This window comes from Aspergillus viridinutans (genome assembly GCF_018404265.1).
Source record: "Aspergillus viridinutans IFM 47045 DNA, scaffold_4, whole genome shotgun sequence".
NCBI classification, from domain to species: domain Eukaryota; kingdom Fungi; phylum Ascomycota; class Eurotiomycetes; order Eurotiales; family Aspergillaceae; genus Aspergillus; species Aspergillus viridinutans.
In genome coordinates this window covers 2,686,746-2,713,999 of record NW_025091220.1, presented here as the reverse complement: position 1 = coordinate 2,713,999, position 27,254 = coordinate 2,686,746, and the positions used below count along the sequence as shown (strand labels likewise).

Here is a 27,254-nt window from a genome sequence, read left to right as displayed (position 1 = left end):
CGAGGTGGATAATTCGCAATTAAAAATAGCAAGACAAGAAGACAGCTTATGACAGTCAATGATCCTTTTCACCTCATTATCCTGTCCTCGACATGCTCGCAATCAAGCAGACTCGAAGACATTCTGGTTGTTGTCGCTGCAACGAGACGCGTGACGGACGCCAAGCTTGACTTCGCGAATCGCGACAACTTTGGAGCTTCCCCACCAAGCAAAAGTAGATCCATTTCTATCGTTCTTCACCAGACAGCGGATCGACAATTGTTTCAACTGGTCTCCGTACTGTTGAATTCATTGACTGCTCATATCTGCCCATATCTACTCTAACAAGACCATCCTCCTCTAATGTCAAGAACATAATGCATGGTTCCCGATAGACGCGTCCATGGCCTCGCGTCGCTCCTCCGGCGTGCTCGAAACCCTCAGCTCTTTCTCGCTGAACAGACTCCATGATCCCTCTACGAATCATCCTCCCTTGAAGAAGCGAAAGACATATCACGCAGCTACAGGGGAACTCTCCCGCCAGACCATCAGTATCAGGGTGAGTTCCACCATTTCCACAGCAGCTACAGAAGCATGACGTTCGTTAACTGTCTCCGATGTAGGCACACGCCGCAGCTTTATCAGACGAACCCTACGTCCTCGAACCCATCGCCGTCGTCCCGCGATCCCGGCTACCGTTCTCATGGCTCGATTCGCCAGCCGCATTGTCGCAGATCCAGAGCGGAAGTTTGTTCGTCGCCAACATTCCTCTTTTGGAGGAGGGTTTGCAGAGTCGGACTGAGCCGTGCGTTCTGGCTGTGCGGTTGGTCGCTGATGGAGAATTATACGCTGTTGAGCGGGTGAAAAGGGGTATCTATGCTCTGTCGAAGCTAGCTCGTGGTGTGGAGGAGGGAGATATCTTTGTTGCCGTCAAGGGATGGAACCCTTCTACTGGGTGCGGCGAGGGGATTCTGTCCGACCTTCCGTTGGGAGCAGAGAGTGGGGAGGAGTGGTGGCAGCAAGCCAAAATCGAGGATACAACATCCGTTACTCCGCCATCTGCCAAGCGCGCAAAGTTCGATGTTTCGCTTGTCTTTAATAAGGGGGCAGTTGATGCTCGCGCTGACGTGACATTGAAAGAGATATCGCCAGTGGATTCGTTTGAGCAAAGGCCCTCGATGGCTCCTCCTGCGCTGCCAATGGAGAGGCGTTCGAGCTCAGACATGCAGATGCCGTTCGTGCTGCACGATTCTCGGGATGCTGATGGTGCTGTGTTTGGGGACGTTGCTGCTAATGGGGACTCTCAGCCCGTTGATCCCTCGCAATGTCCACAAGAGCTGCTGGATGCTATGAGGGAGCACTACCTGCAAGCTCTCTACATCTCCAAGGTTTGTATCTCTGTTGTATTTGTTGTATTTGTGGTCTATGTGCTAATTTACCCAGACTTCTGTGGCATATTTTGCCAAAGGACCTCTGGCACGATGCCGCGCCGCTTTCCAGGCGTCCGGATCGGATTCTACAAATACACCTCGACATCTTGCAGACTTCTACCGAGAGTCTATTCTGGCCGCAAAGAAGATGGATTTGAAATATCGTGAAACACTGCCTTTGACCATCCGAGATGTTCTTTTGAGTACGTCGGATGATGACGCGCGGAAGAAACGCAAGAGCAGGAAACGAAAATTGGGCAAGAACGGACTCTACCCAGAAGAGCAGGGGTTCATTCGCAAATGGTGGAGAGATCGAGCTCTGGCGGACAATGGGGTTCCTGCAGAGTCGTCGCGCGACGCAGAGCTCAAGAAGCACATCGCGGACTTGCGACTACGAGAGACACAGTTGCAGATTCTGCTCATTTTGGAGACGTTGGCCTTGGAGATGAGCAGGCCTGGGGAGGTATCAAAGACGGACGGTTCTCCCGAGAAGCCGTCGGACGATACCAGGACCAAATCCAAGAAAAAGCCACAGGATTTGGATGTGCTGCTCGAACTGCACCTTGACCGGCTGTGCATTTGGCATGCGGTCAGTACCGATGACACAGCATTGGCAGAGTCCGCAAAATCCTTCGACAGTCAGACGGGTAAGAAGATCGAGAGCGATGCCGTCCGGGACTTTTGCACCGAGGTCATCGTTCCATTTTATGCTTCACGTCTGCCGGACAGATGCAAGCTGATCACCCGCAAGCTCGGTGTCTCGGGGGCGATATCGCCCTTGGCGAAACAATCCGGCAGCACAAAGAAGACATCTCGCACACAGCCTGGGAAGCCTACTGAGCGGCAGTCTTCTCAGAGAAATCCGCGTCGATCTTTGCAGCGGGTGCTCACCGACCAGCAAACGGCCTCTCAAGGACGACCCCCGTCTCTGGGACGCTCCAACACTGTACCGTCGCAATCAGAGGCCAAGCGCGAGTCGATGGAGCCGCTGCTGCCGGTGCCCAGCGTCAGTGCGAGAGGAGGTATCCAGAAGCCGAAACGGGCGGAAAACCGCGAAGTGGATCTGAACGCAGTGGCTCGTCAGCACGAAGCCAAGCTGAAGAAGGTGCAAATGCTGATGGAGCAGAAGAAGGAGCTTGACGCGGCGATCAATGCGCTCCGCAAGCCAAACCGCGAACTGGTCGCGAAGGATATCGCAGAGGATGCGGACAAGCGGGCATCGGGCGGTAGCTCTAGAAAACCCAAGAACCCCGTCCGCAACCCGTTCGGGCAAGGCGTACAGGTCATGGCCACCCCGAAGGGGAACCGCAAGAAGGACGCTATTACGGGCTTGCCTCCGCCATTCAAGAATATCGTGCGGTCGTCGGCAACTAAGAACGGATCCTCGCCATTTGCGAGTGAGCCACAGGTGGTTCCGGCATCTACTCTCCGACCCAGCTTCATCTCCAATACTTCCGCCTCTGAGTCCAGGGCTGCACCTGGTTTGGTTTTGGGGGATATGGGTGCTATCCAAGAAACGCCATCTCGACGGCCGGCGCAGTCTTTGGGACTGATGGACACCGCGGCGGACGATGCATCCCCGGGCGTAGCGAAGAACCTATTCCGTGTTCCCCGACGCCCGATCCCTAAATCCGCCGACGTGGCGCCGATTGCACCGCGGTCCGCCGATCAGGTCATCGGCATCAAATCATCTACGGTGATGGAGACACCGCCAAGGCCAGCCCCTGTCGTCCAAGAGAGCATGCCTGTCGCCTCCCCCGCAGCCGTGCTCACCACACCAGTGAAGAGTAGCGCCAGACTGGCTGTGCCGGTCGTCTCGGCGGTGCCTGTGACGCCGGAGAAATCTATTTATGAGGAATTGGGATGGGATGATGATCTGGGTTGATTTGTTTTCCTTGATGATTAATTTGCGGCGGCGGCGGCGTTCTCCTCGTTCATCGGTGCATTCGGCGTTCGTCGTTCTTCGGCGCCTGGTAGGCTGCATGGTATGGGTGTTATATATGCGAGTCACTTGCATTTCGTTTATTCAAGTACAAGTACAGTGAAAGAATGACAACTCATGCATGTACTTCAGCTCAGAGTAAATCTATTCATACTGTATATCCTACAAGTACAGTACTTTTACCCCCAGCCATGAAATCATCATGAAATGATCCAACCAAGAAGCCTCATTAGCTACGGAGCATGCACTTAATAGGTTCAGAACCAGTCAAGTAAAGCGATTGTGAGACGAGGCGATATGACTCCGTACTGACGGACAAATCCTACTTCGCCTTCAGGTCTCAGGATTCATCACCCCACTTAGGACGAAACGAAACGAAACGAGCAGTCCGCAATCCGGATTGTGGAGGCCGGAGACTTGGCCGATGGCGATGCTGATCTGTGGAGTAGTGGACTTTGGCCGACGAGATCATGAGATTATTGGGTGATTGCTTTCAGGCGTTCAGGAGCTGACGACTAGGTTCTTGGCTGGGATGGACCCCGGGTACTCCGTATTCGGATGAGGATGGACCCCGGGTACTCCGTATTCGGATGAGGACGGACTATGGAGTATGACTTGGGCTTGAAGTTGTAGATGAAAGAAAGGGAGTCAGTCTTGTTGGGTTATGATTTTTATATTATTATATATACTGAAAGATAGATTGCCAGTGATGCATGGCTTAATAGATACAGAAACCCGGTCCAACTCCGTCAGATCCTCGTCAAGAGGTATGCTGACCTATGCTTGCCTGCTTCCCCCGTTTTTGAACTGAAAGAGTGTCGTAACGTCGTAACTTCGTGATTATAATGTGTATTAAGATGGGAGATGAAGGAGGTCGAAGAGTAGAGTGTGAAAAGCGTGAGGATGATGAGAACCGGCTACCCGGCGATGCGAACAGGTAGACAGGGCCCACGGGCGGGCCAAAAATGTTTCATCTGGACTGTCTTTTCCAGACAACTGCGGCCTTTTTCTAGGAGGCTCTCTTTTTCTTGTTCTGTTGTTGATGTGGCGGGAGTAGGAGCAGACGCAGGGACGTCTGGTACGACTTCAAAGCTCACATGGAGCGTCGTCTCCTCTTTAGCGGAGGATTCAGTGATGGTAATGATGTTGTCCTTCTCGACAGGAGGCTCCACCACCTCCGGTGCAAGCTCGTCTGGGACCTCATCGTCGTGTGTCTCCTCCTCGTCCTCCGAGTCGGAATCCAGATCAAACGAGTTGATGCGAGAGGTCATATCCCGCTGGGCCCATTCCATGGACGTGCAGTGGAGGCGAAAGTGGCCGAGGCATCGTCTGATGTCCGGATCGGGGGAGGTGGCCTCGCGGGCGAGTTTTTGCTTGGAGAGGGTGGTGAGCTTGTAGGGGAGAGAGGTCTTGTCGGCCAGAGGAGGCCAGCGCTTGTTCATGGAGGGAGTGGTTGATAGTGTGACGGCCATTTGTATTATGGATTGAATGATTGATGATTGAGGATTGAGGTGGATGGAGAGTAGATGTTCAGGTCAAATATGATCCAGAAGGGAATCGTATGATGATTCCTTGATTTCCCGGTCGGGATGATGTCGAGCGTATGGCGATACGCGTCAGAGTAACAGATCAGGTGATGTCATTGGACGAGTGGCAATGGCGATTGTCCTAATTGGGAAGATGATGAATCACGATAGTGACACACTTGAGAGCTTCTGAGGAGGATAGAGAGATCTGGAGAGAGACACCGGAGGGAAGGGAGAGAGAGAAACAGACAGAGAGAGTCGAGGGGCAGCCGAGGGGGAGGAGTGCCGGAGCGGCAAAGATTTATACACTTGCCCGGGAGACCCAAAACAGTCAAGCCGGGGACTAACAAAGGGACTAAGGCAAGCAAATTCTGCGTGCTGGTTGATCCTAGAGTCTAGACCACCAATCACCAAGAGTAAGAGTATCCTCTTGATAATCTAGTCATCATATTAGAATATAATAGTCATTGAAAATAATGTGATATGCTAATATTTTGCGGCAGTGTTCCACAGTCACTATTTTTCATGTTGTCCAACTTGTTCTAGCGAGTCATAGTCCAAATTGCGTGACCAGCTCTCAGCGGTTACCCGGGAAGTCGTTCTTCTCGAACACCGAAGACGCTCTTCTCTAGGCGCTCTCCACCGCAAAATCAAGTTTGGCAGCTGACCAGCCCAGTGGGTCTGCAAGGGCTCGGCCATCCATGGAACCTTTAGTCCATCTCCCAGCAACCAGTCAGATAACAAGGATCCAGCTGGTCTGGGCATCTGGACCTCTGGCCCCCTGCAACTGCAAGGAAAGCAAACCTGTTATGCAGTTGCCATTGGCGTGGTCAAATGCGGAGTACTGATGTTCATTACTAGTGAAATCTTATGTATGAGATAATTGGGTTGGATATATTTACAGAGTATGAAACAATTAATTGAATAATTTATTGATTCATTCCTTCATTGTTCTATTTGTGTCTGTTTAGAAATCAACTGTGGACTGTGTGGGTTTTTCCAGCGGACCCCTACTAAAGTAAGGTACGTACACCAGTGGGGTAGCGAGAACTACGTGATCATTGGCTGAATTCTGTGGGGTTATCCTCGTCCATCAGCGCATAGACCGAATTGCCTATTATAGCATCGTCTAAGCAACATAATTTCTGCATAAGGCAAGTTATCTTAACAACAGTTACTGTAGGTTATTATCTTCAAAAAAAAATATAGAAATAAAAAATAAAAACCGATTCTATCAGAAAGTGAATATCGGATTTTAACACTCAGAGTGTTGTCGAGTCCAACGCCCTAAGACCCAGGTAGTTTAGGGCTTCCTTGCGGAAAGGTTCTGTAGTCATTAGTCATGGACTTGAGAACAATGAGTCCGTTGAATCTCTGGAGACTGAGGTAAGGTACATCTGTACTCCAACTGTTATCTACCTTAGTAATTTGCATTCAAGTTGATCGATCGAATCATATGGTCATACATTACGGCAAGAGTCAAAGGCAGGCAATGGATAGGTCCTCGCCACATCTGTCATGAATCATCATAACATAAAGTCCATCAATGGTTCCCAATCAAAATCCTCGTTACTCGCGTTTCGGACGGGACTCAACCAGACTACGTATCGAGATAAGATAGAGAATCAATCAGTATGGAGACGAATACAACGAAAATAAAGTTCGGGCCACATCTTGGCTGTGAGTTTATTTGCGAATACAATTCCTGAGCGCCACTGTCAACAGCTCTGACAGGAACCAAGTAGGTAGGTTAACCCATCCTGATTGGTTCCATGAATCGTACCGGTTGCAATACGCTGACCTCAATCCTAAGGGCAGTCATTCACTCTCTTGGCTCTCGGCAGTTCCTTTCCCTGGCAATGGCATGCAACAAGGCACTCCTGCAGCCACCGCCGTCAGGTTATTCTGGAAGCGTTGCCAGCGCTGTGGGTGGTGTGAGTTCCAAGTGAACCATCTTGCTGCCTGATGCAAGGACTTCATTCTATCAAATGGGCTGACAAGTTCATTGTTGGCGTGGCCCGTCGTCCGTGCTTATGGCGATATCTACTTTTTGATACTGCTACGGGGGAGTCTGTCTTTGCCTTTTAGGATGTGAGGCTAGTCGATCCATCTGTCAGCTTTCATCGGACGAATTGCTCGGATTGTCTAGATGAGTCAGTACTGGATCTTGATCCAGATCGGAAGAACATGAGTCACCAAACGCACGAAAGCGGCTAGGTTAGATCTCTTGTCTAATGACTTGCATGTTTGCCTCGCAATATCCGCGCAATTTCCAGAGCGAGATATTTCATCTACGCCACTGGGGATACCACTCACCCCAGCAGGAGGCATCCTAGAGGATCATCACGCTAGTGAAATTCCATCATTATCGCCTCAACAGCGAACTGTTGAAGATCCATGATGACGAGACTATCGAATGATGACCGTCTATTCAGAGAGAAGAGGCAAACAGCTGGTAGCACAACTGTCATCGAGGTGAGACAAGTCTGGAATGTGAGTATGCGTGCACGGCCCTGATCGACTCTAGTTCCCGCTCAAGTGACCCTCTGCAAGACTACACCAAAGTCTAATGCCGATAATTTCTCAGGTCATCTGCCCCTCTAGGATGCCTGGACCGGGATGGACGAGGGCAGTGCTCTGGATACTTGATTCGCTAGCCCACGAGGCAAGTCAGGAATGTATCAGTGTTGGGAGCCGAGTGGCTGAGAGGATGGAGAGATCACCAAAGCTTAGGTAGCACTGGGGATGTGCAACTATACGCTGCATGTCCGTTAGACGCTGCTACATTGAGTTGCACGCCCTCAACTCTATTCTTTGCCTTGTAGTACTGTCTATTTTCTCTGGCGGCATTAAGTACGCCATGTCTCAAAAAGCACCTGGAGGTGATAGCGAGGGAATAGCGGAGATGGAACAGAGATGAATCAGTTCTCAAACCTGGAGCGAATGCGCAGCATTGTCTTGTGATTGGGCCTGAAATGGAAAGGCGCGAGATCTTCCGCGAGTACAGAATGACGCCATAAAATACTCCATCCATGCTAACGATCGGTTGTCGGCTAGGATACTATTTCGTCGTACTCACTCCTCGGGGTATTATCCGGGCTCACTCGGCGGCCACTCCACAAAGTACTGTCTATTGGTCTTTGAGTTGCCTTTACTGATCAGAGATCCCGGACTATTGACGATGGTTCCGCCCATCAGATAAGGACAATAGGATTGCCGACATTCTTGAGCTGATTTGTCAACATACTTTGCGACACCATTTGGAATCATAGCACTAGGTAGTGACTGAAGCACTTCACGCGGATTCTAAGATGCCCACTCGAGCGGCTATCTCCCTATTCCTCCTATTCAGCTCAGGGACTGGACTCGCTTGCTGTTTCTGAAGAGTATGGAGAATAGTACTGTCCGTCGCATAATGTCTCGGCTATTATTAGGCAAATACTACGGATCTGAAGATACCAAGATACTACCCTGATATCGGATATCTTGTGACTAGTGGTTCATCTTGATCCTGATTCGTCCTTGAGTCCATATCGCTTGATGCTTCGTAATCTTGCTGGCGGCAGACTACTGCACAGTACCCTTGACTATGGCTAGACTGCAGAAGCGTTTCAAGGATTTCATTGGTAGGATCTTGCAAGAAAGGCCTTGTCTTTTCGACCTAAGTAGTATTCATGTTTCTGACTCTCTCTCGTCTCATGGCTCAGGTAAATCTGTCCGCGCTATCCGAGAAATTTAGCCTGGTTACATTGTTCATTGTTCGCGTGGGCTCTGCAGGAGAGCACGTTGACTTGGGTTTAGTTGAATATGTTCTCCGCTGTCGTCATCATCATCATCTTCTTCTTCTGCAGAGATAGTATTATATCAGATTACTTTGATAACTGGGATAATTCCATACCTATTTATCGTTGCAACTTGCAACTTGCATCTTCAGTGATCACGGATTCACCTGGTTGGATTGTGGTCCGAGGGCCAGCCGCCAATCAGGGGACGTGTGGCGCCGCCTCCCGCCAGGTGCCCCCTCCAAGGCTCCAACCGTTGGTCAACTGGCCCAATTCGTGTCTGGAGACATCGAACATGGACGTAACTTACCCCTCCCCCTTCTCCATACATTGAATGCTCCTTACAGTCCATACACCCAGGCAGAAATCAGAAATTATCGACTAAGGTAAGTAAGGTATTAATCCTAAATTGAATCATTATCATTCCTTCATCACATCGGATCCTGCTGGGTAAACTTTCATCTCCTGTGCTTACTTTCTTCCCCACTCCACCCGCGAAGGTGTGTCGTCGCTCTGTCTGGCTTGTGCTTCTGAGGTACGTATTATTTCCACCAGGATAATCTATCGAGCTTGTATCGATCAATCTGTCCCGTCTATCTGTCCATCACATCTTTAATCCTCGTCTATTGCATTCGTTGCACATATTCTCGAATAATACACGGTACAATCAATACACATACCCTCTACTCCCTACCTACTTCTCTCTAATGCACCCAGGCAGTTTGTTGTCACACTGGCTGTTGTTCCGTGCACCCTCTGATTGATTCCATCGGCTGGTGGCGCGCGTTCTCTCCCTATCAATCTGACTATTTACTACCGCTAGCTATTTCTTATTGCATCGGCTTTGTTTTCCCCTTTCCAAGGCAAGCTTAACTCGGATATCCTGGGCCACCTTATCGTGTTTCCCTGGCGCTTGACTGGGTGCCGCCGCTTTCTGCAGGCAAGGAACCTTGGGAGGACCCAGTTTCCTGCCTGATCAGCCTCCTGTGGCGGTGTCCTCTCCAGCCACAGCTCTGTTCCAGATTCGGTTCACCGCCTTGCCTTTTTTCCGCCTTACCTTACCTTACCTGTCATACCTGCTCTTCCCTCTCATTATTCTTTCCCAACTGCACCATATCCAAAAGGTACTATCAGTACCAATACCTTACATAACCTGTACCATCCGAATCTGCAACCTTTTCCTGCTCTGCCACACACCAACTGACCACTAACCAACTGCCACTGTGATCACCGACCACCAACCACCAACCACCAACCAAAAACTGAACTAACTGCTTCCCCTCCCCAATCCAGTCCATGATTCCATCATCAACTGCATGCGCGTCGTGATCTCTCACATCCCAGTCAAGGATCAACTTGTGTCGTGGCAGTCTCTCCTTCTTCCTTTCTTCCCATCCCACTGCAGCTGCGCTTGCCAACTCACTTCTGCCGCCATCCTGTCCCGTCACTGGGGTTCTCAACACCTCTCGCTTGCGTTTCGCTGACGCGCCCACGGCCCTGCTGACGGCTGTCCTCAAACCTTGCCTTCCCCGTCCTTCCTTGGCCCGCCATGTATGGCACATCCCACACTTCCGTCCCCGCCCCGATGAATGGCATCGGAGGCGAGCTTGTCGATGGGTCGGGAACCATCAATCCTGCTGCTCTGAATAATTCCGGTATGCTATCCCCTTTTTATATCTGTCAGCTTCCCTACGTCTTATCTCTCGCATATCATGATCTTTGAGCAAACCCACTGTTGCTTATCACGGAGGTCGTGGTTTATTTTTACTTCGTCCTTGGCGACAGCCTCCAAACTGACGGCCTTTTGCTAGTCGCCGCTGTTCTTCCCCCACCTTCCTTGGGAGACTCAGCGCCAGCAGGTCCAACGTCAATAGCTACCCCTGCAGGCCTAAATCCCCCTCGTGGCATCAAGCGCAGTCGCACCCCCGATCAACGCGCAAACTCGCGCGCGGATGGTGACCATGATGACGGTATGTGCGCGTCGCATCTTTCCGCGGTCAAGGTGCCGTGCGAGACTGTCGAGCCGCTTCGTCGCATTCTCTCTGTTTTACATTCACCCATCTCTTGTTGATCCTGATGCTAAACTTTTTTTATCGCAAATAGATGAACAGGGTCGGCGAAAACGAGGACGTCCTCCCAAGACGCAACGGCCCAACGACAGTCAGAGTCAACAATCGCCTGGGAGTGCGAGCGTGCAGACTCCCCGAATGCAGTCGCAGTCGCTTCCACAGCAGACCGGTGCGAACGTGTCGCCGCCGCAAGCATCCCCCCGGGAAAAGGCTACCCCCACCAAAACCGCTGTAGTGAAGGCGCTCCCCACGGTCAGAGATCACACCACCGACCAGCTCAACGAAGAAGGCGATGAGTATATCCCCAAGGAGTTTGATGAGGCTGGTGAGAAGAAGGTGGACTCCATGGGTTACCCCCAAGGCGGCCGCGAGTTCAAATGTCGCACATTCCGTGTGCCGCTCCGTGGAAACAAGCTGTTCATGCTGGCGACCGAATGCGCACGGGTGCTTGGGTATCGGGACTCGTACCTGCTGTTCAACAAGAACCGGTCTCTGCACAAGATCATCGCGTCGCAAATCGAAAAAGACGACCTGATCCAGCAGGACGTTCTGCCGTACTCGTATCGATCGCGCCAGATTGCCATCGTCTCGGCCAAGTCGATCTTTCGTCAGTTCGGCAGCAGGGTCATCGTGAATGGGCGGCGTGTGCGCGACGATTACTGGGAAAGCAAGGCGCGAAAGCAAGGTTTCACCGAGGATGACCTGGCTGGTGAAAAACGACCGGGGGCCGGCAAGGCTCGGGATGCCGCCGCCGCAGAGGCAGCCAATGCTGCGAATCTGTTGCCGACTCTCACCCATGGCGACGTCATCTACAGCAATGCGCTCGAGACCATGCCTCATGGCTTGCCGGTCGGGGGCCCGTCCTCGACCTCGCTGGCTTCTCTGCCGATGATCCACATGGCCACCACCACCGACGATCCACGGCTGAGGGAGTACAACAGTATGCCTCGTTCACGCCAGGAGCTCACGGGCCAGCCGTACCAAGACCGATCGCAGCCCAGCTCGGCTGCTGAAATCCTCAACCACGCCTCGCACACGGCCGACTTCAACAAGATTCTGAGCAACCAGCGCAGTTTCCGTCAGAAGGGCCTGGAGGAGTTTTACTCCAGACAGCGCGAGGTCCCCGAGACGGCGGATCTGTCGCAACCCGGGCAGTTGGACGCCACTGCGTCGGTCTCCCAGCCTTTGCAATCGCCTCAGATGGCGTCGACGGGCTTGATCAGCTCGACGCAGCCGCAGGCGATTCTTCCCAACCAGGCACCGATGATGACCGGTCAGGCCGCCTTCCAACCGCCCACGGGACACCAGCAGGGCCCTATTGCGCAGTCTCCCATCCAGCCCATGCCCGCGGTTCGGCCCAATCTGATGCATCAGCGCTCGAACCCTGCTCTATCCGGGGGCACACCGCAACCAACCGGGCCGTATGGGTACCCGGCGCAACAGCAGCAAATGTGGGGTCAGCCGCCTCCGCCGCCGCAACAATCCCCCATGTCCGCCGGTGGCCCGCAAGGGGCTGGGATGCCACAGTATGCGGCCCAAATGCACGCCGCACAGCAATCTCCCTCGCCCATGGCCCACGCTGTTCAGGGTCAGCATCACCCCTCGCAGTCGCCTCGCATGCAACACCGCCCGTCTGTGGGTCAGATGCAGCAGGCGTACCAGCTCCATCATCCGCAGGCGTCGCAGCAACAAGCCATGGCGTCCATGGGCTATCCAGGAGGGGCCGCCAGTCCGTATGCTGTCGCAGCCGCCAGAGGCATGTATCCCTCTACACAAGGACCCGGAGGTCAACCCTTTATGGCTGGGAACCCTCAGCAGGCGGGATTGGCCATGGGGATGAACCCCGCGGGTGCCATGCCCGGCTGGCCATCTACTCCCGGTGGGCCGATGCAACCGGGTCACCCACAGCCAGGCCAAGGCGGAACTCCCCTAGGAGGGTGGTCGGGTTACTAGTTAAGAGAAAGAACATGAGCACAATTTCGGAAGAATGCACCCGAGGAACGACAGCGACAAGGGAGATATATTCATGGCCGGGCGTTTTGCAGACTTGGCGTTCATGGACACGAGGCGCCGGCGAAGTTGTTACTGGTGGTCATTTGATCAATCATTTTTTCTCCCATCTTTTTCTCCGGCCTGGAATCTTATTTAATGATAATCTGCGCATTTCCGTTTTTATACCCGCCCTTATACCCGATTGCGTTGTGTATCTAGTCTTGCGATTTCTATGCAGATTTCTCTGGGTGTTTTTCTCTTGGGGTGAAGAGGTTCATTTGCATGTGACATGGATCTTGTGCTTCGATGTTTCTCATAGAGGACTGGTGGTTATGTGGGTTGCACTTGTGTCTTATGTCTTCGGTTGCGTCTCTTCTGTCTGCTTCTTTCTTCTTTGCTATGCATGAATTTCATGTCGTGTCCACTCTACTCTATGCACCTGTCCTATTGACTTGTCGGTGTCATCTCTCCTTCGGCATTACCGGTCCCTGCGATGATTGTTGTGTCTATAGTCGGGGAACCAATTTGATATACTGCCCCACGCGAGTGTTTGTAGGAAGGAGCGTGTAGCAATTATACGATTAACATATTACATCTTATCCTTGTAGACACTAACCCCAGTTAAATCCCCGTAGCCAAAGGCGTCGTGACCGGCGGCGCAGACGACGCACACACACACGCCGTAACCGACGTAACCGGCGGCGCCGTACAATGCGCCGAAGTAGTCCAGGGGACCTTGGTCGGCTTAGGCGCGCACTTATTCGAGAACTTGGTTGCCTTGACCAGCACAGGAATCACCGCGCCAGTTTTGAGCGAGAACGCCCGATGCCCAAGCACACGCAGCAGACTCGCAATCTCGCCCGAGTGCGCCGTCACACTCACAAACAAGTCCTTGGTATCCGTCCGCTCAAACATCTTGTCCAGCGCGCCCTTGCTCCGCACATCCTGCGCCGCACTCGTCTCCGCAGTCACCCCATTCCACAGCCCGTCCTCCTCGCTGAACCCCTCTTCAATCTCCCACCCGGGAAACAATTCGCTGATATACGACCGACTCCGCCGGTGGTCGCACGTATGCAGACTTATCCCCTCGCGCAGCGACTCCATCACCAGCGGCCGGAACGCCGCAGCTTTCCTGGGCAAGTCCAGCGCACTGAACGTGATGTTCGCCGTGCGCAGCGCGCGCGTCAGCGGGCTGACAAAGTACGCGTCGGGCGTGTGCATCTCCTGTCTGGCGATGAGCGAGGCCCAGAAGGCGTGGGCGGTTTGGGCCTGTGCGATTCCGGCGGGGGTCAGGTCTGCGTCGGCCCAGGTGGCGGTGCCGTTGCCGTCGAGGAGGGACCAGTAGCACTTTTCATCGTCAGTTTTTTTTTTTCCTTCCTGGAAGGAAAAGAAGGGAAACGTACGTTCCAAGCGGGAGTGCCATACGAGCTTTCCGCGGCATTATGCCAGCCCTCGCCGTGGCGGCCGAAGAAGAAAACCTTGTACTCTGTTTTGTGGGGGGCGTTCTTGTTGAGCGCGTGGACGTGGTTGTAGAAGCGCTGCCATTGCGTGAGCTTGGTGTTTTCGTCCGCATCGTAGGTGCGGTTGATCAGGCCGAAGTTGTTTGCTGTCTGTCCTGGACTAAGTTCGGGTAGCTTAAGGGGTACGAGGATAGGATACATACGTAGTCAAAGGTTGATGGGTTGGTGCTGGCCTCGTCTTGCAGGAAGTACCCCGTCACCGTGGTGTACTCGTAGTAAGCTGCTTGCGCCGTCGCGGCGAGGCCGAGAGCGACGAGACTCAATGCGCACTTCATCTTGTAATTCGCGTTTGCCGTTCAGATGCTGATGTACAGACGGCTGTCGCCATCTTTATACTCTAGCAATGGCTGGATGACAGTAGCGTAAGCTATGTTAAATGTATAATATATTATCGGCTCTTTGGCAGTGACCGGCTCAGGCATTGCTAAAGTTCTGTGCCTACCACTCCGGCACGTGCGTCACTAGCCTATGTGGATAAAGGTTGGAATCTGGAGGCATTCTCGTGCGCACAATCACCATTGGTGGTTTAATTATTGTTTATGATTCGACGGTCGGCGAAGTCGGAGATTAGGTAGTCAGATATGGAAGGCTAACTGGACATGACTACTCCGTACGGTACAACAGTTACTAAAGTTGATGTGAACGAGTGAGTGAGCCTCATCATATTATGTATTAGGGTAAAGATGCTAAGGTAGTCGTAGTCCTCCAAGTATGTATAACCAGTCGCTTCCAAACACATGCAAGTCCAAACGTATCAACAGAAAAAGCGAGCCCTAAGCTCAGCTCAATAGACAATGAAGTAAAGAGCCCAAGACACCAGCAGTATAATGCACAGAAATGCTCTGAGTATAAACAACAGACCCAAGATATGTATAAGCTCCATGTGGATATCAATATTGAAACAGGAAAATTCAGAAGATAGTCGCTCAGTTCTGAAAATTGTGTGGCGTAGAATTGGCGGCGAATGTGTAGGCCTTGGGTTTGTGCGATGGAAGCTGCTGAGCAACGAATCGGTGGATCTCTTGCTGCTCAGGAAACTCTTGGATTTGAAACTCTGTGGGCCTCGCGTCCTCGACCGGCGCTCCTGTCGACATGTGCATGTCGATATCTTTGGTTGAGAACATCCCGATATCCGCAGTCGCGCCAGTCGGATCGACAGCCTGCTCGTAAGACACAGATGGCATCTCCATCTGGCAGCGGGCAGCAAATGATTGCTCAGACGGAGGCATTGATGTAGCGTCAGCCCAGCTCCGGCCCGTCAAAGGGGCCCCGTCACAAGAAGAATACTCCGGAAAGGTCGTGTAGTGGGCAGGGGCGGACATTGGCGGAGCGATGCCCTGGTAGGAATACGATGACATCATGTCCACCGCAAGCGGAGTAGCTGGAGGAGACGCGATGTTGATCTGCATGGGCTGAGTCGTGGGGAACAGGTGGCTGGTCGGTTGCGCCGACAGGCAGTACCCTCCGTCAGACGGAGTGGCTGGAAGCAAGTGGTGAAAGTCTTCTGGAGTCAGCGGCGTCGGTGGAGCCAACGCACCGGTGGTGACAGCAGGTTGCAGCATGCTTGACATCTCGGCCTTGCTATTCAAAGTGCCCCCCTCGGCAAAGGTTGCCAGGTTGAAAGGCGACCGCTGAGCGGCCGACGCCTTTCGGACACCAGCGTACCGCGAGCCAAGGCTCTGTGCGGATTTGGACTGTCTCACCCCGTGACCAGAGCCGTTCGGCAGGCGCATGGTCGGTGACATGGCAGACGACCCGGCCAGCATCGAGCTGGATCGCGACGTGCCGATGGCCGCCGGCCTTGGTCGCTTTCTCCGCGCAGCAAGGTCGAGCTCCTTCCCAGCGTCTTTCCATGAAGACCGGCCAGTCAGCTGCGACAAGCCGTGAGGCGAGCCACTAGCGTCGATTCCAATGCCCTGCAAGGTGCTGGTAAGCTCTTCGGACGACTCGCGCCTCGACAGCTCCGGCTTGCCAGAGTAGTGGATCGTTCCGTAAGACGAGGAACCAACATCCATGGATGCACGGTGGCTGGGCAGTGATTCGGCCGAGGTCGCCAATTGGCTCGCCCATTCCTCACCTTGACTGACACGCTGCAGTGAAACTTCCGTCGTGGGAAATGAAGGCGTGGCCAGGCCGGTATATCCAAAGGACTCCTGGGCGCTCTGAGAGGTCCAGGATGCTGAAGAATCTTTGGCACTCTCCCATGCTGAGAAAGGGGTGTTGAGAACACTGTGGGCGCTTTCCGAGTCATCATGGTCATTGGCCCGAGCGCTCAGGGGGAACGTCGGTGGGGAGACAGATCCTCCAACACTGTTGTCGTCACTTTGATCCTGCTCGCACTCGCTGCCGTAGTGCTCACGAGCCGCCACAGCAGCATTGAGAGCTCTCTGTAGCGAGGCGAAAGTGGCCTCTCGAGCCGACTCACTCCTTGTTTTCTGATGCTTCGACCGAGATGAAGTAGAGGTCTTCTTTTGTTCCCCCGATGCGCCCGACTCCGATTTCTTGGTGTCGTTTGCTTTATCGGTCTCGTCCTTGGTCGTCTTATCGCTTTGGTTCGAGTCAGATGTGTCGTCCGCGCTGTCGGCCTTATTCCGAACAGCTTCCTCGGCCTCTGCTTTGGCCTTTTGCATTCTCTCAAACTCCTCTTGTCTCTTTTGCTGCTTTGCTTTTGCTCGTCGATTTTGGAACCAATTCTGTTCAGAGTCAGCGGATGTCTCATATTGCATTCGTCTTGAGTGATGAACTAACAGCAACTCGAGGCAAGCTCAGATTTGTCTGAGCGGCCAATTGACGCTTCACATTGCTGCTTGGCTTGGGGTGGGCTTGAAATTGCGCCTCGAGCGTCTCCACTTGTTCTTTGGTCAACCTCGGACGGGACAGATTCTCCGCGTATTCTTCGTAATCCATGATCGGTTGATGGTAGTAGTCAACCATCTCGTATGGTGGGTGAGGGTATAGGTAGCCATCCATGGGGTGCATCATAGCATGGTGGGCCATGGTAGGGTCGTAGGCTATGGATTGATCGAACTGAACCGCATTATGACCGCCGAAGGCGTATGGGTGGTGCAGGTAGTTCATGGCGGAGGAATTGGTGAAAGTTAGGATGCTCGAATAGGGCAGGTGTCAATGGTCTGATAGGGCCGACGGTAGAGAAGTGATGGCTGCAAGACCGGAGCAAATCCTCAATTCATCGAAGAGGTATGGGAACAAGTGTCAAAGATTGCTGCATGTACAGGGCTGATGCAACCTGGAGAGCGTCGTGGACGAAGAGAGTGACTGATAGCTGGTGATGGGCGTGGTACTTGTACTAGTATATGAACAGTAGAACTCGACGGATGCGAGTGGGAAGATAAATGAATGACAGTATGTATAGTGGCAGCCGGAAGGCAGGTGATATAATAGACAATTCACAGAAAAGGAAAAAGAAGGGAACGACTGAGAGCTGAATGAGTGACTGTATTAGCTAAAAAGGGAATAGGAAAAAGAAAACAAAAAGAAGATCCTGAAATGGAAAGGGGAGAGATAGAGAAAGACTGAGAGGAGACAGAACGGAAAAAGGGACGGCGGAGAAGAAGGATAGACAGCCAAGCGAGTATAGACAGATAGACAGATGAGATGAGGTTAACCTCAACTGAGGAACATTATTATTTTTGGGGGGGGGAAAAGGGAAAAGGATGCAGAGTGGAGTTGGGCCTTGATGAACTGATGCAGAGGAGAGCAGGAGGTGTGGAGGGAAGCGATGTGATTGGATGGTCCCCTGCGCGGAACTGCGAGGACTCGGCCGCTGGATTGAGTTGGTCTGGTACCAGCGCCGTATTTACCGCCCGCTTGGGTGATCGGGGAACCTTTTGCGCCTCCCGCTTTGGTCCGTCAATACACAGAGGTAAGGTACTTTCATTGTCACCTTACTTGGTTCTGGTATGGTTGTGAGATTCATATCCTCGTATTTTCGAGATTACTGACACACAATAGGCGTTTAATGAACTATGGACGGACTTCTTGTTCTGACCAAATTCCTTTATCTCATTTACCCGAGTCCCTGAAGGTCTGACACGTAGCGGAGAAGTACACAGATTACCTGATTAGGTACCATGTATTTATCCTGTCCCAGCGTAGGTTAGCGTGTACTTAGTCTCATGGATGGTATGGCGTAATGGATGGTATCGTATCAGGTACCGTATCAAACGTCATAACAGTCGAGCTGCCAAGTACTGGTGCTCCCTTCCGTGTGGTTCAAGGGGGTGGCGGCCTGGGCGCAATCAATCCGTACGCAGTGCTATCTTGGGGTTCAGGCAGGAGACTTTCAAAAAGACTGCTGTACCTGGCTAAAGAGAGTAAGAGACAAACGATTCAAGAAAAGTTAAAACTGCAAAAATCTAGCAGAATCTGGGGGACTCGCCATCTTCCAAGCAATACCATACATACTGTGGATCGCAGTGTGCTAGCTTGGGCAGTCATTCTGTCTTGCTTTTTTATGGTGTGCATTGTGATGAAATAGGATCAGAGTAGAGAAGATCCAAGTTAGCCTTAAGATCATCACACTGCTTATTGCCACTGGCAAGTCATGCTCATTTATTCATGCACATTGTCCATGATGCAGAAGCACCATCATCCCAGTAGAATGGCAAATTAGCATGAGGTTTCACAGCTCAGCCGTTGGTTAGCAGTTATCACACAGCGCTCTAACAGCCTGATTTGCATGCTTCCGTCAGAGCTGAACCACTGGTCCCTCCAGTCCTCCCCGAAGAAATCCACTGTCCATTAGCCCTGATCAGCCCCTACTTCAGCAGCTTAACTTTAAGTCTTTGATAGCATGTTAAAACAATGCGTTGTTTTGAAACGGCCTCAGCGGGGAAGTCTATTTTTGCATTCTCTGCGATGACAAATTGTACGTGCAATAGTCTGTATCTCGAGGGTTGACGAGAGTATGCCACTGTATCAGCACTCTGAGGGATACCATGATCCAGAGCCCTACGGGTTACCCTGATGAATCCCATTATCCTTTATCAGTTCCTGCATTAGCGCCATTGAAGCCCGATTTAGCTTCAGGGAGTCCCAGGGGTGTGTTAATCCAAGGAACTAAGGACCTAGGCAACGCCCATAAGGCTCTCCTAACAAATATTCCTACTTGAAGTCATGACGATCATGCTCGTGGCAACAATGGCATGACAAATACCGTGCCCAGTCCCTCTACATAACCATTTGGAGATGGTATCATAGATGGATTTGTGTCCAGGCCTCCGGTGATGGGAGACCACCAGGTCTTCAGAATTGCTGTTGCCTATATTGTATGTCTTAGTTGGGCGTGGTGTCTTGCTGGACTGATAACAACCTCTCATTGGACCATCTGTCTAAGTTAGAAAGCCCTGTGATCAAGCTCTGTGGATTCTGATGGGCTCAGTCCTCGCACTTCATGGGATGTACATATTCTGGATCTGGTTAGCACTTGCGGACCGTCGACCCCACCAGGCCCCCATCTTTGGATTTCCCAAAGTTTCTTCATTATTCTAGGGTGACTTATTCTAGGTACCTTAGTATAGAGAATTGCTGTTACTGTATGGTAAATTATTAGGGCGTCCATGCAGTCCTGAGGTTTTCGGGACCTGAATTATCTCACCTTTCTGTATTAAGCATGAGACGAAGCTATGACTCGATTTACTAGTCCTTACGTCTTTCTCACATGGTTTACGGGCCATGCGGAGGAGATCGTCGGACAGCCCAATCTTCCGGCCAAATGGAAGAGCAGTCTGTATGTATGTTCCAGAAGGGATCTTTGTTGCTTTCTACTTCGTATTTCTTCGACGGGACTTGCACACTCTTGAGCCCAACGCAAGAGTGCTGGCAGAGGTCAGTAAGTAAGGTAATGCTGCTGTTCTGAACCTTCTTTTGCACTACACGCAAGCAGTCGACGCAGGTCTTGCAGCTTTTGGCGCTTCGGTCATCCCTTTGCATGTGGCTGCTAATCCTTTCGTAAGCATTTTATCCTTATCCTTCCTCAAGTCGAAGAGCTACAGCCTACAAGCCGACAACAGATCATGAGCCGCAGAAAGGGCTGAGAGCGAGTCAGCCAGGCCCCACTAAGTTGGCTAACATCAATAGTCGACAGATCCCGACGATCAGTGACCGGGAGCTGTACGCCAGCTCTCTTCCGCTATTCCCCTTTGCTCCAATGCTCGCATTTGCACATGCAGCGCCCTAGGTTGTCGTCTCGTATCTGATGCTGGGCCGATTAGACTTTCATTTGCTGTTTCCCGGGTTCCTGGTTCTGTGGCTATTGTCAATGCGGTGGTTGTCCATATCTCAACTCCCCGTTGCTCATGGTGCGGTCTGAAGCGCCTGCTTGAAGTCACGAGGTAGCTGTTCTAAAGAGCTCCCCCATGCAGCTGTAAGAGTCTAAAAAGATGAAACAAGGTCCTCCAGCCCGAGGCCATGCTAGACCATGTTAGGGGGCGTGCTTTACGCGATGTATCATATGTATCCTCATTCATCTACCACGCTTTGTCTGTTGTGCTGGACTGCTGATTTTCAATGCCAACAGAGTACTTAGCCCTCTCACCAATAAGTGAGGCTTTGAGCTTCTGACGGCCGTTTCAGTCACGCTGCTGGTGATTATCCGTTGACAAAGTTAGAACATCGAGTGCGTAATTCTGGCACCCATCCCAGAATTTCGAGTCCCTTTCATTGAGACAATCGCCCCATTCTCGGCTTTTAATGCCACTTTCGGAGCCCGCATCATGCAGTTAATTCACAAGTCAGCAATTGCGATAGACAGCTCTTAGGTGGGCTTCGAACGAATTACGACCAACAAAGATGCCGTTCACGTGTACTTTGTGTACATATGCAGAGGTAAAACGTCTTATGTCCTTAGTGTAGACTGGAAAGACGGCAGAGGATCTCCGCTGAGGAGCAAGTACGGCGTCTTTGGGCTAATCAGCAACGAATTGCTGATCATCACAATCTGGCGATCCAGAAACTAAGTTATGCGCTTGTCGAAAATGGTCAAACGAGGATCACAGGGCAGGCATTGACCGCTGGAGTCCTCGTTCGATCCGCAGGCAAGTCTGATGCAATCGCACAGACTGCGTTCAAGAACATCCCTCACGTCGTGATTGGACCTGAAAGAAGCCGTTGTCACCCGAAGGAGTGATTTCAATTATTGGGAACTTGACTAGCACCACCCGACAATGGAGGAAAATATTTTCCGAGTCGATCATAAGGTGATCACTGATCAGCGATTGCTCACGGTCCAACAAGGTGAGGCTTTCCTCGAAGGAAGTTCACGCTGCTAGATCCTCTTCGAAGGCTAGGACTAAATCGGTATGAGCAGGGCTGGGGGTTCAGGTGAACTCCAGATGATCAACGAATCGCATCATAGTAGTGCTATCATATCCCTGTCCAGGCATAAGGTTGACTTGGCACTGGGGGAGTCACGGACTCACAGTTCAGAGACTCCACCCCCTTAAGTCAGTGACCCAATCACTTACTCCGTACTGTCACGACGATCCCAGGATTTTCAATGCATCGAGCTCCATTCTGTACGGTGTATTACAGCGACCTCGTTTTGCTCGTAATTACGGTCATGATGCGCCAGCTGCCCGGAGCTTCCTTGAAAGTCAACAATACCAGGGCACATGCGGAGGAACCTGCGGTAAAAGTCCCGTATCAGCCACGAAAGTACTCGACTACCTTAGTCCTATCCAGTAGTGACTCTGCTGATCATTCCTTCTCATTCAGCACTGACTTGCAGCGCCACAAAAACATTCAATTACTCTGTGGCGGTGACTCTGGTGTCAGCCACCCTTGGGATCTTGCTCGGTTCTAGCCCAAGAACTTCATTTATATCGACAGGAATTTGTCATTCAGCACAATAGTACGGCTTTGATGGTCAAAAAAAGGTCCGATGTCTCCAGTCAAGGGGACCCGCTACTGACGGTATCCCCGCTTGATGGCATGTACTTTTTGTTCTGAAACACTATCAATAGATGCTTCAATGTTGTCGAAACGGCTACCATGCGCCCGTTGAGCATTGCTGCCATACTAGAAGCAGCTTGACCGGAACAGATAATGCACTGCAATTGTGCTTCCCAGACGAACACTTCTACCTGCAACTGACTCCTCCAGGGGCTGCGGGTTAAAAGTCAATTCTTCTTGCTCTTAGTGCAACTGCCACTGCTGCCAGTTGTTCAAACCGCAGGCTGTCTCAGCATGATACATTCATAATCAGAACGATCAAGGAAAGTTGAAGCAAAAGATATCCACAATCTCAAAGCCTGGAAGACCCTCGTATCCCTTACATGCCATATCAGACCCAGCTCTGAGTAAAAGCGCCACCTTTCGATCTCTCGTTGCGGAAGAAACGGGTGAAATGATACATATCAGATTTCTGACTCTAGATCGGCCAAGACCGGTCGCCTCCCCAGTTTCCAGAACTCGATTGCCTCCTTCTATTGACGAGTCTATCGACTCCTTACTGCACTCCGCTCGTGTGGAAACTATTTCGAATGGCAAAAGAAGCTGCAACAAGCCACAGACAAGCCTAGATGCGGGATCTGGCTCTAATTTTGATCTATCTGCATGCTGCAAACCCCGTTCATGCAATGAGCTGTCGCTCGCAGCCCGTCCTGTCTTCTCCATGAGCTCCTCCAGAAGTTGAGGATGTCGGTGAGCATGCCGAGAAACTATACATAGCTGCAGCTGCACGCTTACTCTGGCAGAGCTCCGGCATCATCCTTTTGTTATCTAGGCGCTAGCATTATCTGTTCTAGTTATCTTATGGGATTGCGCGGTTCTTGTCTGCTCACTTGAGACATATCAGACCGAGAGCATGATCGTGAAGCGGTGAAGAGTCTGCCATTCGGTGAGTGTTCATCTCAGCACAGGTGAAGCTAACACCATCAGCATTACTACTGTTCTTAATCCTAGGAATTGTCCGACAGACTCCATAACGCAAGGTCTTCACCGCCAGGATTTGCGTTGGTGGGTTTATAGTGGATCTGAAGCTCATCACAGTGTTAGGAAGGGGTTCATGGCTCTTTTCTTACGGATTTTTGATCTGGTTTCTAGGCCAACAGTCAATATAGGCTCATACAGTGTAAACCGATCCCAGATTAGTCCGTTCGGCTAGATACTCGGTGATGATCGCCGAGGATAGAGTTTCAAGGTTCAAATGGTCTAGCTTCACTAGAACCGTTCATCAAGGCTGATGATTTGTCATTGGGGCCTTTTTGTACACTCGCGAATGGCACAACATCTCATGCAAGGCATGGACTTCCGGCACAATAGTACGTACCTGTCATATTAGTCAGACACTTAAAGCTGGCAGAACAGCAAAGATATTTTCATCCAAGTGGTGGATATTTGTAAGTACCCGTACTATCTTTCTAGAATATTTACTCTGTAAACCATTCTATATACAAAGCAGAAAAAGATTGACAAAAGGTCAGACCATTGACCCCTCTATTGGACTCCATGTGAGGTCTTGCCCCTCCTGTTCACCCTTTATTGAAACGCATTCCTGATTTCCAACTGAAGCTTCCCATCCTCCACACCCTTGACCGAAATGCTCCTCAAGTCCTCCACAATCCAATCCGCCCCTGCCTCCCGACACTGCTCGAGAGTGTGCGTCGTCGTCAGCGCAATCACCTTGAACCCGGCGGCCTTGCCCGCCCGGATGCCCGAGGGCGCGTCTTCCAGCACCACCAGGGACGTGGAGTGCTCCAGGTCCAGCCGTGACCGGCCAAGCAGGTAGCACCGGGGATCGGGCTTGCCCAGCTCGACGTCCTCCGCGACGACCAGCACCTTGGGATGTGTGAGGTTGAGGACACCCAGCCAGCCGTCAACCAGAGCGAGTGTGCCGGACGTCACGACGCCCCAGCGCGCACCGGACTCGTCCAGCGCGTTGAGGAGGGTTCTGGCGCCGGGGATCTCGACGGCGTCGGAACCGTATTCTTTGGGGATGCGACCTTCGATGTAGCTGACGTCTGTTGGGGCCGACAGTCAGCCTGGGTCTCGGGTTGATGGATGGAGGATAGCGTAGGGCATGTACTTACATTCCCAGTTGGCCTTGGAGGGGTCATACAGCTTGATGACATCGATACTTCTTCGGCCGTGGGATGTGGCGAGGATGGCCTTGGGGTCCACGCCTAGCTCGTCGCCGATTCTGACCTTACTTAGATACACGTAGGTAGTCGTATATTTGCGGACTTACTTGTGCCAGTGCTTGACGATCGCTGTTCGCGGGATATGTCGTTAGAGAGAGACCTCGGTATAATCTGAGGAGAACTAACCATCCGTCGAGTCGACTATTGTTCCATCGAAATCGGACAAGAGTCCATCAAAAGTGTAGACTTGTGGAGGGGCAGAGAATGAGCCTTCGGAAGGGGACATGTTGGGCTGAGTAACTGAGTTGGGAGAGACCAGTTGAGAGAAAGTGATTCTTGAATGGAGATCGAATGTCACAATGCGTCAACAGTAAGCAACTGTCCAATCTATAATGAACGACTATACAACACAACGAACGTCGAGAAGATTCTTTGTACAACTGATAGCCCCCCTCTATGGAGTTCTATATCTACTCCAAACCCCCGCCAACTCAATGTTTCCAGCGCCGCGGACCGGAGATCGGCACAAGAGATAGTCCGGTTATCTTAGCGCGGTGAAATCTTGGCGTCGGCCCAAGTTTGCAAAAAATATCTGAAGAGGATCTGGGCCGCCTATCTGGAGAACTTTTGTCTTCGTGTTTGCTAGAGTGCATTTTCAGACGGGCTGTGTCTGTAGTCTGTCAAGATGGTCAAGAATAATTTTGGTATGATTTCATCCAGTTTGTCAATGAATATAGTCGCTGACTGTCAAGTACAGGCAAGAATTCGAAGCGGAAGCCCGTCCGCCTACGACACAAAATTGAGAAAGCTGCGGCGGCGAAGCAACGGAAGGCAAGAAAGCTTGCGAAGCAGGTAATTTGTTCTCGAGGTTCGTGAAATGGCAAAGGAAACTAACGTCTTTTTCGGTAGAATCCCGAATGGCGTTCCAAGGTCAAGAAGGATCCCGGTATCCCCAATCTGTTCCCATTCAAAGACAAGATTCTTCATGAGATCGAGGAAAAGAAGAGTTTGAAGGCAGAGGAGCAACAGCGTCTCAAGGAGGAAGCACGTGCTCGACGAATGGCCGAGAAGCGGCAGTCACAGTCTGGAGAATCCGTTCCCAACGCTATGATTGATGACGAAGAGATTGATGAGGATATGGATGAGGATGATCTTGACTCGTCGAACCCCATGGCTGCTCTGCTTGCCTCTGCCCGTGCGCGGGCCGCCGAGTATGAGGACGAACACGATGAGGATGATGAGGATGACGAAATGGACGACGACGACGACGATGATGATGATGTGGACGGCATGGACGAAGATGAGGAAGAAGGCGGCGCTACACTGGGCGACAATGTCCCCGAGCTTGTCTCACAACCCATCTCGAAAGAAAACTCACGGCGGGCGTTTGACAAGGTGTTCAAGCAGGTCGTTGAGGCTGCGGATGTGATCCTGTATGTGCTCGATGCTCGTGATCCGGAAGGCACCCGGTCGAAGGAGGTCGAGCGTGAGGTGATGGCTGCAGATGGAGGCTCCAAGAGACTGATCTTGATTCTGAACAAGATCGATCTGGTCCCCCCTCCTGTGCTCAAGGGCTGGCTGCTGCATTTGCGACGATCCTTGCCCACGCTGCCGCTCAAGGCGGCCAATGGCTCGGCCAACGCACACACCTTCGACCACAAGCAGCTGACCGTCAAGGGCACCTCGGAGACGCTCTTCCGCGCCCTCAAGTCATATGCCGCCAACAAGCAGCTGAAGCGATCGATCTCGGTCGGCATCATCGGTTACCCCAACGTGGGCAAGTCGTCCGTCATCAATGCGCTGACTGCTCGCCTCAACAAGGGATCGAGCAACGCATGCCCCACTGGCGCCGAGGCCGGCGTGACCACCAGTCTGAGACAGGTGAAGCTAGACAGCAAGCTCAAACTCATTGACTCGCCCGGTATCGTCTTCCCTAACGCCAGCGATAAGAAGAAGAGCAAGAACAAGAAGGACGAGCATGCCCGCCTGGTCCTGCTCAATGCCATCCCTCCCAAGCAGATTGAGGACCCCATCCCCGCCGTCAGTCTGCTTCTCAGACGTTTGTCGTCATCCGAGCAGCTCATGTCGAAGATGCTCCAACTCTACAACATCCCGCCGCTCTTCCCGTCGGGTAACGATCAGACCACCGACTTCTTGATCCAGGTCGCTCGCAAACGCGGTCGTCTCGGCAAGGGCGGTATACCAAATCTTGAGAGCGCCGCCATGACTGTGATCAACGACTGGAGAGACGGACGCATCCAGGGCTGGGCCACCGCTCCCGTCCTGCCTTCTGTCGTGACGACTGCCCAGGGTGGCTCGACTGTGCCTGTCGAGCCGGGTGTCGACACGAAACAGATTGTCACCGAGTGGGCCGCGGAGTTCAAGATCGAGGGACTCTGGGGTAATGGCGAGGGTGATGACGAAGAGATGGCGGAGTAGACGGCACGACGAGAACGGTCTTTTCTTTCTTCAGTTCATTCAGTTCATTCATGGATACCAAAAAGGCGTTGTCCCGGTTCTTGAGTCTTCCTTAGGACAGTACGTTAGATAGATAGCAATATCTCTGGGATTCTACCACGGTTCATATCACCTTTAGTATCCTGTAATGGCCATCTAGACAACGCTCTACATAAGCATCTTCCATCTTCCATCTGAGCATCTAGCTCATCCTCAGTGTTCGGTGCTGTAACAAACCTCCGTCGAGATGCAACCTCTTCCCAGCTCGCATAGACGCCTCGCTCATGCCATCTTACGTAAGTAATGGTCTATTACGGGAATGCTTAGTGGATTATCCGGATTTGACTCGAGGAAAATTGATGTGGGAGGTAGTTAAGAACTTCCAGAGAATTGATGCTGGATTGAGGATGCCCCAGAATATATATACCAGCACACCGTAATAATTCACACTAGGTAG

At 51.9% G+C, this 27,254-nt stretch overlaps 7 protein-coding genes across 7 annotated transcripts; 3 read left to right on the top strand and 4 right to left on the bottom strand.

The window, feature by feature from the left end:
• Positions 1–382: 382 nt before the first annotated feature.
• On the top strand, positions 383–3,294 carry Aspvir_006891 (uncharacterized protein; the record flags this gene model as incomplete). Its single annotated transcript, XM_043270080.1, has 3 exons — positions 383–538; positions 603–1,367; positions 1,423–3,294. 3 exons carry the CDS (start codon positions 383–385, stop codon positions 3,292–3,294), a joined length of 2,793 nt encoding a protein of 930 aa, XP_043126015.1.
• A 974-nt stretch (positions 3,295–4,268) lies between these two features.
• Aspvir_006890 (uncharacterized protein) lies at positions 4,269–4,823 on the bottom strand (the record flags this gene model as incomplete). The annotated part of the gene is made up of 1 exon (XM_043270079.1): positions 4,269–4,823. One exon carries the CDS (start codon positions 4,821–4,823, stop codon positions 4,269–4,271), a length of 555 nt encoding a protein of 184 aa, XP_043126014.1.
• A 5,385-nt stretch (positions 4,824–10,208) lies between these two features.
• Aspvir_006889 (putative nuclear localization protein) lies at positions 10,209–12,681 on the top strand (the record flags this gene model as incomplete). The annotated part of the gene is made up of 3 exons (XM_043270078.1): positions 10,209–10,314; positions 10,471–10,629; positions 10,763–12,681. The coding sequence occupies 3 exons, from the start codon at positions 10,209–10,211 to the stop codon at positions 12,679–12,681; spliced, it is 2,184 nt and encodes a 727-aa protein (XP_043126013.1).
• A 660-nt stretch (positions 12,682–13,341) lies between these two features.
• Positions 13,342–14,515, bottom strand: Aspvir_006888 (uncharacterized protein; the record flags this gene model as incomplete). The annotated part of the gene is made up of 3 exons (XM_043270077.1): positions 13,342–14,067; positions 14,124–14,330; positions 14,384–14,515. The coding sequence occupies 3 exons, from the start codon at positions 14,513–14,515 to the stop codon at positions 13,342–13,344; spliced, it is 1,065 nt and encodes a 354-aa protein (XP_043126012.1).
• Positions 14,516–15,166: 651 nt separating this feature from the next.
• Aspvir_006887 (uncharacterized protein) lies at positions 15,167–17,318 on the bottom strand (the record flags this gene model as incomplete). The annotated part of the gene is made up of 2 exons (XM_043270076.1): positions 15,167–16,933; positions 16,989–17,318. 2 exons carry the CDS (start codon positions 17,316–17,318, stop codon positions 15,167–15,169), a joined length of 2,097 nt encoding a protein of 698 aa, XP_043126011.1.
• A 6,420-nt stretch (positions 17,319–23,738) lies between these two features.
• Positions 23,739–24,626, bottom strand: Aspvir_006886 (HAD family hydrolase; the record flags this gene model as incomplete). Its single annotated transcript, XM_043270075.1, has 4 exons — positions 23,739–24,220; positions 24,290–24,399; positions 24,448–24,469; positions 24,527–24,626. 4 exons carry the CDS (start codon positions 24,624–24,626, stop codon positions 23,739–23,741), a joined length of 714 nt encoding a protein of 237 aa, XP_043126010.1.
• Positions 24,627–25,025: 399 nt separating this feature from the next.
• On the top strand, positions 25,026–26,779 carry Aspvir_006885 (putative GTP binding protein; the record flags this gene model as incomplete). The annotated part of the gene is made up of 3 exons (XM_043270074.1): positions 25,026–25,044; positions 25,098–25,192; positions 25,250–26,779. The coding sequence occupies 3 exons, from the start codon at positions 25,026–25,028 to the stop codon at positions 26,777–26,779; spliced, it is 1,644 nt and encodes a 547-aa protein (XP_043126009.1).
• Positions 26,780–27,254: the final 475 nt, after the last annotated feature.